Below are 12732 nucleotides of genomic sequence, written 5' to 3'. Positions count from 1 at the left end.
TGTGTTCTTTGTTCCTCCTCACATGTTCTTTTTTTTTTGTAATACACAGAGAACCTGAAAATGTGAGATCAGATATGGAAGGTTTAATCCAAGGAGCTGAAGATGGAAAACCAATGTCTCCAACCGTTAGAACTGAAGACTCCGAGTTTTAGACTATGGAAGGTTTAATCAAAGGAGCTGAAGATGGAAACCCCATGTCTCCAACTGTTAGAACTGAAGAATCCGAGTTTAATACTCCAACTGCTGCTGAGTCGCAGACTGAAATGGAAACTCCATCAATATTCCTGAAGTAAGACTACTGTATTTTATTAAAATATAATTTTCATAATCTTCAATTTAATGTTCTTTTCTTTCTCGCTTTTGTTCTTTTTATTTATAGTAATATATTCTTTTCTTTCCACTCTTTTAGCACTCCAAGTGCGGTGTACTCGCAACCAGAAAATGCACCTACATCTATGAACATAGAGTATGACTACTGCATTTTATTTTATAAGTTATTTTTCGTTTATTATTACAAGTTATTTTTCATTATCATTTATAAAATGTTCTTTTCTTTTCACTTTGTTGTTCTTTTTATTGTTAGTCTGAATTCGTTTTTCCCGCTAATATGTTCTTTTTACTTTATAATGTCTTTGTTTTCATAAGTGAGGAAGAGGATCCAGATAACGTACAAGTACCTAAACTTGTTAAGAGAAAGAAAAATGTTCCCCTCAAGTTACTGTCACCCTTCTTAACTCAGTATTCACACCTACTGGTTGGGGAAGAACAGTTGAATCAAAAGGAAAAGGACATGCGATGCGTACTGGATTATGCCTTTGGAAAGGGAAGCCCAACGTAAGAATTTTATACTATTACAAGTATTTGAATGTAGATGTTCTTTTTGTACATGTTCTTATGGAAATTTTATTTTCATTCTTATAACAGTCAGGTGTTGTACACTGATGATTGGAATATAGTTACCAGAGAAGAGTTTCAAACCCTAGGTATATATTTAATTATTGGAATTTAAAATGTTCTTTTAAATGCTGTTGATGTTCCTTTTACTCATATTTTTGTTCTTTTCCTTTAAAACAGCTCCCAATGCGTGGGTGATGAATAATGTTATTGACACTTTTGCAAGAATACTGAATGATGATCCAGATCAAAGTGTCAAGAGTAACTTGAAGTTCTATTTCTCTACAATCCCTTTCGTAAGTTTTAATATCACTAAAAAATCATATTTTCGTACTTCTTCAATAATTTTTATTATATAACATATATTTAAAATTATTTTTTTTTCGGTGCAGAATATGCTCTGCCAGAATGAACCGTATGGTGGATCACAGGATAGTCAAGCAACCGAAAGCAAACGCTTAGAAAATTTTATTTTAAGTGTACGCCATGAGTATGAAACTGCTGGTGTGAAGTCTTTGAAGGGATTCCATCTGGTAAAATTATAAAATTGTTCTTTTCTTTTTTACATATGTTCCTTTTCCTTTGTTTAATGTTCTTTTCTCTGCTTGTAGTTGTTCTTTCCAGTCTGGTCTGGTGATCATTTTTATCTCATTGTAATCAACCAAAAGGCGAAGAAGGTGGAGATCATTGACAATCTCTCCTTACCTGAAGGAATTACATATGATGATAAATATAAAACATTTGCAGAAAGAACTGTAAGTCTATTTGAAGAATTTCCTCTTATATATTTTATTTGTTCTTTCCTTTGTTGTTCTTTATTCTTTTACTAAATTAAATGTTCTTTTTTCCTTCCTTTGTTGTTCTATGTTTCTTTGTTGTTCTTTGTTCTTTTACTAAGTTAAATGTTCTTTTTATTTCAGTTTGAAGCATGGACAATATTTTCTGAACAAGAAGGACATCCTTTGCGGAAGGCACAGATTTCAGCATATGAAATTGTGTTGCTTGAAATGCCATGGAAGAACAGAACAAACAAGACTGATTGTGGGGTATATGCAATGAGGCATATGGAGACCTACAAAGGCAACCAGACTTGGAATTGTGGCTTCAAAAACACAGATGAAGATGTAAGTAAATTTTGAATATATGTACGTATATTATTTTAATATATAATCTTTTATTAATGTACTATTTTATGTTTTCAGAAAGACTTTATTTGCAGGCTGAGAATGCGGTACGGTACTGAAATCTTATTATCCGTTCTGAACAAAAGGCATGAGCTAATGTATCTGGCATTGAAGAGAGCTAATCAAGTTGAATAGTTGGTTGTTTTCATGAAGGCAGAATAATATTTACCTTTTATTAGAAGTATGCTTTAAAAAACAATGGTATATTTTGTAGATATGGTTATTGCTGGAGTTATGGGTTGTTCTTTTAAACATGTGTGGTGTTCTTTTGGAAACAATTAGATGTTCTAGTAGTTGCAGATAAGTAGTTTGGATATTTTAAACAAGTATTTCAATTAAAGGTTCAAGTTCTTTTCAATCCCAGACCATGTTCTTCTATATCATGGGATATGTTCTTTCCTTTCCAAAATTCTTTTTATTCTCTTTTAGTAAGTTCTTTTCACATTTAAGAATATACTCCTTTATGCAATAATTTTGCAATCCTAATTGCACAAAAATAAAAACAAAAATAAGAATATATACAACTAAAAATTCTCATTTCAAAATATTGAATGAGCCAAACATCAGTAGCCCGTAAAAATATACATCAAAAGAGTAAAAGAACATTGTTGAGAATACAAAAACAAATGATTAAAAACACAACAAACTAAAAATAAAAATATTACCAATCGTAAATGAATCTACAAAGGTTGTATGTGTACTCCAAAATAATCATCTGGAACATATGCTTCCAATTGTGAATTTGAAGATGTTGGATGAACCAAAACCCCACCAACAGGTAAATTTATGATACACTGAAAAAGAACAAACAAACAATAAGGAATAAAAGAACATGATAAAGAAGAAAAAAGAACAAAATAGATAATAAAAAAGAACAGTTCAAAAAAGAACGTAATAAACATTAAAAGAACAAATAGATGTTTTTTTTAAAAATGAACTGTTTAGCAAAAGAACATAAACAAAAAGACGAAAGAACATATAGAAAGAAAAACGAACAATGATAAACAAAAGGAACAAACTAAAGGAATAGAAGAACAAATAGATTATTAAAAAGAACAGAACATAATAAAGTAAACTAAAAGATCATAAACAAAAAGGATAAATAGAAAATAAAAATGGAAAAAAGAACAATGATAAACAAAAAGAACATTCCAAAGTAATAAAAGAACAAATAAATGTTTAAAAAGAACAGTTTACCTGATCAGTAGACTGAGTTTCCTCCCTCAAATTATCAACATGTCTTTCTCTTCTCTTGTTCCAACCTTTCAGTTTATTGCGTTTCTTCTCAACAATTCCTTTAGGTCTCACATTCCTCTCTTTAGCCTTTTCAGTCCCGTTCTTAATCTTCCTCTTTCGCTTTGGTGGATTTTGAATCATTGTTGGAATGACTTTTTCAGCAATCGGTTCAACAACATCCGGCAAAACTGTGTCTGTTGAAGGCTCAATGCCATCAAGTAGAGTTTCTTCTCGCACATACTTGTTTGATACATTACCATCCCCTTCAACACCACCAATATACTCCTTCACTTTGCATGACATATCCAACACACCCAAATCAATAAGCTTCCTTGCAGCCGGACAATGTTGAGCTTCATTTATAACTTTAATGCAATTTCTTATGCTTTGCATCCTCCAAACTGAAGCAGAAACAACACTTACTTCATTATCTCTATCTTCTCCTTCTTCAACAATCATGTTCATAGCCTTTTTGGTCCATCTCTTCATAATGTATTGTTTGGGAATCTCTTCAACATTATGGACAATGAAAACTCGAAGAATATGAGAACAAAGAACTCCTATCTCTCCATATGACTTGCAAGTACAATCAACAACCAACTCTTGCTCATTAAACATCACAACATGTCTAATAAAATCCTTTGTAGGATGCCCAACAATGTACTTAGAAACTGGAAACTCATAGGAAATGCGTTGACACCTCAAACCAATTGCTTTGATGAATCGTTGCTCAAATATCAAATATATTGCAATGGTATACACATCCCGCGCATGCAAACATAACATGTTATCCGCACATGCGTAATATCTATTTCCAGTAGAAGAATTATAATCTCCCTTGTTCTCCTTACTTCTCCATTCATCAATTACATCTAAAAAACACTTATAAAAATCACATAAACCATTCGTTTTATGCAACCTCCTAGAAATAGAATGATTTGTCGTCTCACTCCTTTGAGAAGATAAAATACCCCCAGAAAACCACTCTTTGTTATATGCAGGACACCATTTCTCTTTCAAATCATATAACCTCTCTATCCATTTGTGTGTCTTGCAATTGTAATCAGTCATAAGACTACAAAAGAACAAACGAGGAGAACAAAAGAACAATCAGAGACACAAAACGAACGCCCTGAGTAAAACAAAGAACAAATGAAGACAAAAAAAGAACAATATACAGTACAATAAAACTTGAAAAGAAAGTACACACAATCACAGTTCAAGAAGTATGGACTCTATTAAACAAAGAAAAGAACATTAAAATACCAGATTAAAAGAACAAGTTTCATCAACCATGAAAAGAACACTATTTAACATTACAAAAAACATGTCGTCGAATGAAAAGAACAAAACAAAATTTTAAATACTAATCAGTCTATTAGCAAAATAATTTTTACCTATTCCAATAATGCTCGAACTCAGCAACTGTGTCAGTATATTTCAAAACATAATCAAACCGACGTTTGAAACCTTCTTTGGCCATAACACCTTTGATGTTTACAACAGCATTTTCCCCTATGTGCCATGTACACAAACGATGCCTCGATTTTGGAAACACTTCCCTAAAAAACCATAAACCAAAAAAATAGATAAAAATATAAACTAAACAAAAAGACAAAAGAAAAAGAACATAAAAAATTGTACAAAAATACAAAAGAACAAAAGTGTTTGATGAACGAACATACAAACAACCTAAAAGAACTTTACCTTATAGCCTTGTCCATGGCAGAAGATTGATCAGTCATGATAGTCACAGGTTGCTTCCCTCCCATTGAAGTCAAAAAAGAATTAAAAAGCCAGTCAAAAGTACCTGCCTTCTCATTCAATATAAAACCCACTCCAAACATGATATTTTGAGTGTGAAGATTCATTCCAACAAAAGGCCCACAAATCATATCGTATTTATTAGTACGATAAGTTGTATCATGAATCAATAAATCACCAAAAGCTTCATAATCAGACCGCATTCTTCCATCTCTCCAAAAAAAATTGATCAACTGATTCTCTTCATTCAATTGAAAATCATAATAAAAATCATGTTCTTTAGCTTGCCTCATAGCGAACCATCTGATCAACTGATTTGAATCACAACCATCCAACTTTTTCTTCTTCTCTGCCAAAACAGCATCATACGCGTCAGGAACAGTGAACCCTAAATTCGCCTCACCACCAACTTCTTTCCTCATAGCTCTAAGAACATCAGCAAGCTTCGTGCCACTACAAGTAAAAGTAGTAAGAAAAGCCAATTGTTCTTTTGAAATGTGCCTATGTGACCTAATAAGGTGTCTCTTATTAGCAGGAACCATTGAATGGTTATGCAGACGGGAATGTTTAGAAAGAACATACACTCCAGTTTTCTTATCAACATCAAACTGAACTGAAGCCTTGCATCCAGTTCTCCTATCAATTTTTTTAAAGGATTTAGGCACAACACCATCTGGATTTTTAAACCCCTCGTATGCACAAACAAAAAACCGTTGTCGAACTATTCTAGTACCACTTCTATACTCCTTTTTACCCTTCCTAGTACCAAAACCATTCCTAAATGCATGACTGTTGTATAACTCATACGCCTCATCATCATCCTTAACTACACTTCCCTCTAATGAAACTGGTTTTCAAAATCTGCATGACGATAAAAAAGAACACAAAGAACATCATAAGTATGATAAAGGAACAAACACAAGACGTAAACGAACATTGTGATAAACAAGTAAAAGTACAATTCATGTACCTTGGCCAATAACCACATAGGATTCTGGATCCTCATTAGCATCATTTTGTTCTGAATTATTAACTGAATTATTTAATATATCTGGAAATTTATAAAATAAAAAAAATCAGAAAAAGAAAAGAACAAAAGAACTTAAAAGAACAGTAGCCATTAAAAAGAACAATGCACAGAGTAAACGAACAATCCATGTAGACTGAAAAGAACACTAGGCATGAAAAGAACAATCAAAGAAGAGTTAAAAGAACAATCAATTAGTCAATCAAAAGAACACATTAAAACTTAAAAGAACAATTTGGGCAGATATAAAAGAACAACCAATAAAGAATAAAAAACAACAGTACCTATTAGAAAAGAACAATGCATCAAGAGTAAATTACACACTCCAACTAGACTGGAAAGAACACTACGCATTAAAAGAACAATCAATAAACAGTTAAAAGAACAATCAGTTTTGTCAATCAAAAGAACACATTAAAACCTAAAAGAACAATATCGGCATAATTATCAACAATCAATTTTGTCAATCAAAAGAACAATGTAAACTCATAAAAACATAAAAGAAAAATCCGTGCAAATATAATAAAAAAACCAATAAAGAATCAAAGGAACAGTAACTATTAAAATGAACAATAAAAATAGAGTAAACGAACACAAAAGGTGACCGAAAAGAACACTATGACTTAAAGAACAATCAATGAAGAGTTAAAAGAACAATCAATAAAGAACAATCAGTGTTTATTTGAAAAGCTAAATATAATAAAAAGGAACGTCTCAATACGTATTCTTAACATGTTCATTTGATACTGAAAAATGTTCTTCTGAAATGATACAATGTTCTTTTTTGCAAACAGACAAAATCAACGTATCTTCCTTAAATATAATAGTTATTACAGAATCAGTTTCACCACATAAATGAAATAAATGCGAAATCAACGAAAAAACCAATTCGTAACCTTCATTATCAACAATCACCAAAATCAACGAAGAATGAGATTCAAAATTAAATTAATCAAACTAATTACAATCACAAAAAACATAAAAAGTACGATTATTATGAAATCGAAATCATAAAATCAAAGAAAAATGCAACTCGTTATTACAAATTGAAATAATACCTTCGTAACTCTGATTTTCAGCTGAAGAATTCAGATGACAAGAAGAAGAATCATTCGAAATTGATGTTGAAACAGAGAAATCATGGAATATTTGAGAATTTTCCATCAGTTTCTCTCTCTAAAAAAAATTTATGCACAAATGTAAGCTTTCTCTCTCCTATTCACACTTTTTGAATTCAAAATTATGAAGCCCAGACATATAAAAAGGAGCGAAGAACAAAAAAAATCGCGAAAACTAAACAGGGAAGAACAGAGCACATGATGTTCTTTTGTATTGTGAGACTTGTTCTTTTTAACTGCAGAATTAATGAAAATACGCGTTTTGTTTTAAAATGTTTGCGTTTTAATCCCAGTGCACCTAGATCTAGGTGCACACGCCTGCACCATCGAAATTGCGCACAGAGCCGGAGCTCCCAGTCCTTGTAGGCATTGACAGCCTTGAAGTAGCAGCGACAAGCCAACATAGTAGAGTTGGAGAAGAAACAATCATTTCTTTCCTTCCATATTAACCATGCCAAATAAATAAATTTGTGCAAAACAGTGCGATGTTTTCTTAGGTGCTTTAAAGTGTCGAGGAAATCATATAAAGGGATCACCTGGCTTAGGGCCAACACTTCCCTTACATGTACTCCATATTCACCAAAAATAAATACCGGATTAAACCTAAAAATAAAAATAAAAATAAAAATAAGTTTTGACACAAATTTGCTGAAACTTCCAAATTTCATCATTTCCCCAATTCCCCCAATTCCCTGTTGTCCAAACCCCCAAACCCTAAAAGACGAAAATTCAAATCTATGAAAAAGATTCAAACCCTCTCAACCCGAGTCATCTTCAAAACCCTGAACTTTCAATTTTTCTAACCAAAATTCATAATTTCCCGCTAATTTAAGCCCTAGGGTTGATATTTCAGTGAAATCATGGACGAAAAAGTCGCAAAATGGATCATAGAATTCCTGTTGCGAAAACCAATTGACGAGAAAATCATCAATGGCGTACTCTCATGTCTCCCTCTTTCCAACAACGATAAACGGTTGAAGAAGACGATTTTGCTGCGGAAAATTGAATCGGCGATTTCAGATGGTTCAGTGTCCGAGAAGCTTCTAGAATTACTTGAAATGGTCGATGAATTGAATCACGGGGCGGGTAAAACGGTGCCGGATTCTATGAAAAGGGCGTATTGTGCGGTTGCGGTGGATTGTACGGTGAGGTTTCTGGAGGAAAATGTGGAGGAGAACGGGAAGTATTTCGAAGCGGTGGAGAGAGTTTGGAGGGATAGGGTTTGCAAAGTGGAAAGTTTGGTGTCGGAAGAATTAAACCGGTGGCTAGAGGATATTGAAGCTGCGGTTTGGGATTCTAGTGTTTGTGAGAAGATTTTGATGAGGAATACCAGGAATGAAGCTTTAAGGGCTGTTAAAAGGTATTTGAAGGAAGCTTGGGAGAGTATGGGACCGTCATTTCTTGAATTGGTGGCTTTGAAGGTAGGGAATGATGTGGGGGAGCTATGTCGAAGCGAGGGTGGTGGTGGTGGTGATGGTGGTGGTGGTGGTGGTAGTGGTAGTAGTGGTGGTGGTGGTAGTGGTGGGGTGGTGGGTTCGGATAATCCGTGCCGCACATTGATTGATCCTCAAGGTAGAATTTGTTTGATTTTGGCTAATTGTTGGTTTAATTTTTATGATTTTGGTTTGTTTGATGGAATTATTGTCCTGCCTGTTAATATAGCTATGCCAATGGATAGTTTATTATAACACAAAATCGAATTAGAGAACCGTTTTTTTTCTTATTATGAATGAAATGTGTGATAACTATTGAGAAATGTTGAAGCTTGAAGAGTTGTAGGTAATGAAGTGACCAAGGAATCACAGTTGAAATCTTTTCAGTAGAACATTTCATTTATATTCAATAACCACAGTTAACAAAGAGCTTGTTTCTTGTTGACCTTTCATCTATATACAATATAACCACAGTTGATTCCATGATAATTAGATGGGCAGAGTTCAATGTAATTCAAAAGTCAAGTATTAGTTACCCTATTACTTGATGGGCAGAAAGTATAGTTCCTTGTAGTGTTTTGTTATTTCCTTGGATGGTGTATTGTAACATCAATTTTCTTTTTGTAAATGGGGGTAAAATGGAGTAGTGCATTGCTTTAATGGATTGATTGCCAGTCGAGGTGTTTCTATGTTGGTGATTCCATACATGTTTTGCCGATTGCACCAGTATACTATATGGATTTACAGAGAGAAAGCATGAAACACATTTTGCCTGAATAGGGAATTTTAGACTAATTTTATTGTAGTATAAGGGATTTTTCTTAACTGTGCATGTAACTTCTGAACCAACAGGGGTAAAATATAAATACGACACGTTATCATGGTAAAATGTTGCTGGTCTTGTATCTGTTTCAGCTGTAACTCTTAGTTTTCTTCTCCCTTTCACTGTCAATGTTCTGGTCTTAATCTTGAAGCTTGTTCTTTAATACAGCTTTCCGTATTAAAAGTATGTATTTTTTTTAGTAGGATTAGTGGAAAGCCAGGCTTTTAATCGGCGGAAACATGTTGCAGTTAAGACTAGGCGTCCCAGAGGCATAAAGATTTTTGATGCTGTTGAAGCAGCAGAAACATCTATGAACACGGCCAATGATATCCAAACCCGTGAAATGGACAAAGTTCAAGAAACACTTCAACCCAGCTCCACGCAGCAGCATGGTGCTGCGAATGATTCTCATCCTAGCACTTCTCGAACTGCTCATAATTTATCATGTGGAAAGAACAATGATGCCCCTATCTACAAAATGGACAAAGTTCAAGAAGCACTTCAACCCAGTTCCACGCAGCTGCATGGTGCTGTGAATGATTCTCATCCTAGCACTTCTCGAACCGCTCGTAATTTGTCATGTGGAAAAGACAATGATGCCCCTATCTTCAAAATGGACAAAGTTCAAGAAGCACTTGAATCCAATTCCTTTCATCTGCATGCTGATGTGAGTGATTCTCATCTTGATCCTCTTGAAGCAGTTCATAATATGTCAGTAACTAAGGTGACAGACAACATGAGTAATTTGAATGCTATAAAAAAGCAGACAACACATGAAACGCCCGAAGTGAGAAGAGTGCAGGAAGCACTTAATTTCAGTGCTAGGGAGCTGCATGAGGCTGTCACAGATCCTCTTCCTGAAGCTCTTGAAATAGCTAAGACCTTGTCTTCTGCAGTTGGTGCTACTTTAAACCATGGTACTGGTCATGTGACAGGTGTAGAAAACCAAAACACGAGCAATGATGATGTGTTAGAAAACCAAACCACTAGCAATGATGATGTGTTAGAAAACCAAAACACGGGCAATGATGGTGTGTTTGAAAACCACAACACGGGCAGTGATACTGTGTTTGAAAACCACAACACGGGCAATGATGCTGTGTTAGAAAACCAAAACACGGGCAATGATGCTGTGTTAGAAAACCGAAACACGGGCAATGATGATGTGTTAGAAAACCAGATACAACCACCAGTTATCCATGCAACTGAGAAGAACACTGAGAATGTAGAGGAGGAGATGCCCGAGCTTGCAGGAGATGCACAAGGCAACAATGAGACTGATGATCCGAAGAAACAGCATAGAAGTAAGCGTAGTTTGATGGAGGCTAATGGAACTAGTCATACATTTGAATGGGATGATTCAATTGATAATGTGAACAGAGGTAGTGAGCTACACTTACCTCCTAGTCCAAAGAGGAGTAAGGTAACCCCTTTGGAGCAGTATGAAGATAAACCAAAACCAAAACCTCAACCTCTCATCAAAGGAAGAAAGAAATGGAGTGTGGAAGAAGAGGATACGTTGAGGGTTGCAGTAAAGGAGTTGGGCAGGAACTGGAAATTGATCTTGCAATGTCATGGTGATGCATTTGAGGGAAGAAGTAATGTAGATTTGAAAGATAAATGGAGGAACATGCTTAGAAGTCAGCTGTGATGGTGTTTTGAGGCAAGGCTTTTAGATCTAATCCTATGTGATATCCCCTGTTTTTGTTGTTAATATGTAGTTATTTTGTCCCTGTAAATGGTTTTTGTATATGGAACTAACCCTTTTTAGCTGATCTGCTGGTCAAGTATAAAAGTAATGTTACCATATTTGGCAAGCAAAAAGCTTTATTCTTCAGTTTTCAGTGATCAAAGTAGCAGATACCTATGGAGTAATTTAATTGATTAGCACTGCATTTCCTCTTTTCCTCTTTTCATTTCTTTGGCTTATTTCAGATTTAAGTTTCCTCTGTATGCATGCTGCCTAGACATGTCAAACGGGTCGGTAGGGTAATAACTTCCAGGTGGGTTGGTCACTTTCGAGTTTGGGTTCACAAATACTTGTTCAAGACCTAGAACTTTCGAGTTTGGATCGACCAACGGTTTGAGAGATTTTAAAACGCGTATTATATTTTAATTAATCGGTTTTTTCATGAAATGCCCCTGAGGTTTGCAAAAACGCACCAAATACCCTCGCGTCTTTTGAATCACATAATATACCCCTATTTTTTCCCAAGTTTGCACCAAATACCCCTAAACCGACTTTCCGTTAGTCATCCGTTAAGTCGTGTTCATAATTCATAAAATACACCTATTTTGAAACTAAGTTGCACCAAATACCCAAACTGCTTTTAAACTGCAGAATTTGATTTCCACAAATCGTTCACCTAAATCAATTTAATCAACCTAAAAGTTAAACCTAAAACAGAAATATAAGTAATAATCAAATAAAATTGTGGAATAACAAGACTTATATAGCGTTTAAGAGTGCTTTATTACATCCCCTGTTAGGAGCCTTTGAAAATCTTTATTCACTCTGCGTATTGCCCTACCTGGAAGCCTGGATGCACTTGGCGTGAATGCAAGGAAAAGAAACAAAAGAAAAAGAGGAGACATTGCTGCTGCTAGCAATGTAGCATTACTATGGGGATTGGAAAGTCAGCTTGTATGCCAGTGAGAAATGTAATTAAAAGAGGAGATAAAAGAGAAGTAGATCCATTCAGAAATCATGTTTTAGCAGCTTTGTTGTTGGGATAGTCTAGTCTCTCGAATGCAAGCTGGTTTCATTGGTTGGTTATCAATACGATTTCCCATTAATTTCTCTTCTGCAGTCTTATTTTTCTCCATTCCAGACCTTTCTTCTCTAATCTAAACCCATTCTTACAGCAGGTGCGGCACTGCAACACACAAAAAAGAACCAACAAAACAAGAGATAAGAAATACAATTTAGGTAACTTGTAATCTTAACGTGCATTAACTTGTTGCTGAGCCCTTTTATATTGAGGATTGCCGGTTGCTTACCCATATTTGTGGTATTCTTTACTCTTTACAATTAAAATCATAATATGTTCTCATAAGTCATAACCCGTGCTTTGTTCTCCTCTACAAGAAAGATTAACGTGTTCTCATAAGTCAAGCCCCAGTAATTCAGTATCTTAGTTCTTGTTTTGTCAAAGCCCCAAATTTTAATGGGCACAATTTAACCTGCAACATTAATATACAAATCCAATCAACAACCCTTTCTTTGTTAATTACTATCCAAATCGACAATGAT

At 34.6% G+C, this 12732-nt stretch overlaps 3 protein-coding genes across 5 annotated transcripts; 2 read left to right on the top strand and 1 right to left on the bottom strand.

The window, feature by feature from the left end:
* Positions 1-191: 191 nt before the first annotated feature.
* LOC130459814 (uncharacterized) lies at positions 192-2457 on the top strand. Its single transcript, XM_056827396.1, has 9 exons — positions 192-289; positions 410-466; positions 646-834; positions 925-983; positions 1075-1190; positions 1287-1427; positions 1506-1649; positions 1815-2018; positions 2097-2457. Exons 1-9 carry the CDS (start codon positions 195-197, stop codon positions 2211-2213), a joined length of 1122 nt encoding a protein of 373 aa, XP_056683374.1. The 5' UTR covers positions 192-194; the 3' UTR covers positions 2214-2457.
* A 138-nt stretch (positions 2458-2595) lies between these two features.
* Positions 2596-7269, bottom strand: LOC110781535 (protein FAR1-RELATED SEQUENCE 5-like). The gene is made up of 6 exons (XM_056827159.1): positions 7164-7269; positions 6049-6129; positions 5022-5925; positions 4712-4876; positions 3276-4389; positions 2596-2872 (listed from the first exon to the last, which is right to left on the bottom strand). Exons 1-6 carry the CDS (start codon positions 7267-7269, stop codon positions 2759-2761), a joined length of 2484 nt encoding a protein of 827 aa, XP_056683137.1. The 3' UTR covers positions 2596-2758.
* A 593-nt stretch (positions 7270-7862) lies between these two features.
* On the top strand, positions 7863-11316 carry LOC110796643 (uncharacterized). Of its 3 annotated transcripts, none has more exons than XM_022001723.2 (2): positions 7863-8795; positions 9728-11316. In XM_022001723.2, the coding sequence occupies exons 1-2, from the start codon at positions 8084-8086 to the stop codon at positions 11128-11130; spliced, it is 2115 nt and encodes a 704-aa protein (XP_021857415.1). In that variant the 5' UTR covers positions 7863-8083; the 3' UTR covers positions 11131-11316. The 3 variants fall into 3 exon arrangements, with proteins under 3 accessions (XP_021857415.1, XP_021857414.1, XP_021857413.1); XM_022001722.2 differs by having other exon boundaries at positions 9683-11316; XM_022001721.2 differs by having other exon boundaries at positions 9680-11316.
* Positions 11317-12732: the final 1416 nt, after the last annotated feature.

The sequence above is a fragment of the Spinacia oleracea genome, chromosome 4, assembly GCF_020520425.1.
Source record: "Spinacia oleracea cultivar Varoflay chromosome 4, BTI_SOV_V1, whole genome shotgun sequence".
Lineage (NCBI taxonomy): Eukaryota > Viridiplantae > Streptophyta > Magnoliopsida > Caryophyllales > Amaranthaceae > Spinacia > Spinacia oleracea.
This window is presented reverse-complemented; position numbering and strand designations above follow the sequence as displayed.